Here is a 2,138-nt window from a genome sequence, read left to right as displayed (position 1 = left end):
TTTTATAATACCTATATCTAGAAGAATAACAGTATTATGAAGGTATTTTTATAATACCTATATCTAGAAGAATAACAGTATTATGAAGGTATTTTTATAATACCTATATCTAGAAGAATAACAGTATTATGAAGGTATTTTTATAATACCTATATCTAGAAGAATAACAGTATTATGAAGGTATTTTTATAATACCTATATCTAGAAGAATAACAATAAGTTACAGATGTTGTGTAAGATTTATAGGTAGAAAAAATTCAACATTAAGTGGATATTTTGTAACATCCAGAGGTTGGCGGATAAAAGTGTTAAAGTCTCTTTCTACGAACGAATGGTATAACAAAGTCTTAAAAGTGTCTATGTTTATCGCGAAGTTTATCTCCATACCCGAACCATGCTATATTACCTATATTATCATAAGTGTTAGTATTCCTTTTACTTATATTTAGAGGTTATTATTAATTTGAAACTGTTTATATGTAACAACAAATCACATAGATGTTGTTTACCATATAATATTCTAGGCTAGAGTTTTGTAAGTTTATCGAATTACTCCAATAATAAAACATACCTTTTAACACCATAAACGTAAGATATAGCAATGCATTCAAAGAAGGCCACAATTAGCAAAGGGAAGTTACCGCTGAAATCATCGTAGAGAGTGAAGACGTAGTTACCTCCGCCATGTGAGAAAATGAGAGACATTCCAAAGGAAATTAAGCAGATCAGTCCTGAAACATAAAACAGCACAGAAATATGTATGTAGCAGATAAATCCTAATATAATACAAGAATCTATCAAACAGCATAAAAATACGTATATTACACCCAAACACACAGGTATATATAAAACAGCATATAAATATGTAAAGTAGACAATCCTGAAACAATACAGACAGACACACACACATATATATAACAAAAATATCTTGCTTTTCATTCAATTTTTGTGGCTTGTGAAAGTAATAAGGCAGGTGGCAGCACTGCCTATGTTGAGATGGCTCGGGTTGTTCATCGATATGGTATTCTAAATATCTCCTCAATAGGTCATCAGAACTTTACAATGCTATACAGTGTTTCCTTTTATAACAATATTTATGTAATAACTGAGTCACAATTTCTGGAAATGTCTTTAAATATCATAGCAAAAAAGTTTGAATTTCTTGTTCTTTTTTTTATTACAAGATAACTCAGAAACCAAAACAATGGTGTCAACCAATTTTACTGAGGTAACATAGTTTCAAACTGAGTATCCGATTTTATAAGTATTATTAATTTCAAAAAATAATAATTTTAGTGTAAACGATGTTATCATTACCCCTTGAAGTCAGCTTTCGTACAGAAATTGTTGTTCCTTCAGAAAACTTAAGTACAGGGTGAAATAGGAATTACCAGCTAATAATAGATAAACAATGAATATTACAGTTGAAACGTCATTGTATTTAGAACTTGGTTGTAAACGCAACCTTTCTATGTTTATGGAAACACTTCATTAAAAAAAAGTAAAACTTTTAAAAAAGGGAAAAATGTATGGATGGCTAATATCAATCCTTCAAAAATAATGCAAACAAGATAGTAGGGATGACATGTGCACCATCCCTACATAATAGCAATATATGTAATTATTTAATCACAACTGAGTTTAATTTATCCTATTTTTGACTGTTAACATTCTACTACACTGTGTGCCTGTGTTATTATGTATGGATAATGGAAATGCCATCCCTACTAACTTGTTTGCATTGTCTTTGAATAATTGACATTAGCCATCCCTACATTTACTTCCTTTTTTGAAAAGTTTTTTCTTTACTTGTATACAAAGTTATTTATAGAATGCATGCAACGATATGGGTCATATCTCTAGCAATAAATTATATTTTATTGACTAAACCAAATTCTATAATGTCTACTAACAAATCGCGTAGTTCTGCTAAAAAGAGAGTTAATTAACTAAATAAAGGTTTATTTGGATCACTTAAAAATCAAAATAGACTAATATCTACCAAAATGTACCCTTTTAAACAGTTTATGTTTGAATTGGTGTGGAATAAATTTTCTGTTTAAATATGCGATGTTCATGTTACAGAAGCAGAATATAAATCTATTCTACCAGAATCTCTTGGGGATGGATTGGATATG

At 29.4% G+C, this 2,138-nt stretch overlaps 1 protein-coding gene across 1 annotated transcript in view; it reads right to left on the bottom strand.

Annotated features, from left to right (window-relative positions):
- Positions 1–2,138, bottom strand: part of LOC106470539 (sodium-dependent neutral amino acid transporter B(0)AT2-like) — a 76,745-nt gene that overhangs the window by 6,709 nt on the left and 67,898 nt on the right. The window contains exon 9 of the mRNA XM_022399987.1: positions 572–731. Coding sequence (XP_022255695.1) covers positions 572–731 — 160 coding nt within the window. The remainder of the gene's footprint in view (positions 1–571; positions 732–2,138) is intronic.

This window comes from Limulus polyphemus, unplaced genomic scaffold (genome assembly GCF_000517525.1).
Source record: "Limulus polyphemus unplaced genomic scaffold, Limulus_polyphemus-2.1.2 Scaffold106, whole genome shotgun sequence".
Classification (NCBI taxonomy): Eukaryota; Metazoa; Arthropoda; class Merostomata; order Xiphosura; family Limulidae; genus Limulus; species Limulus polyphemus.
This window is presented reverse-complemented; position numbering and strand designations above follow the sequence as displayed.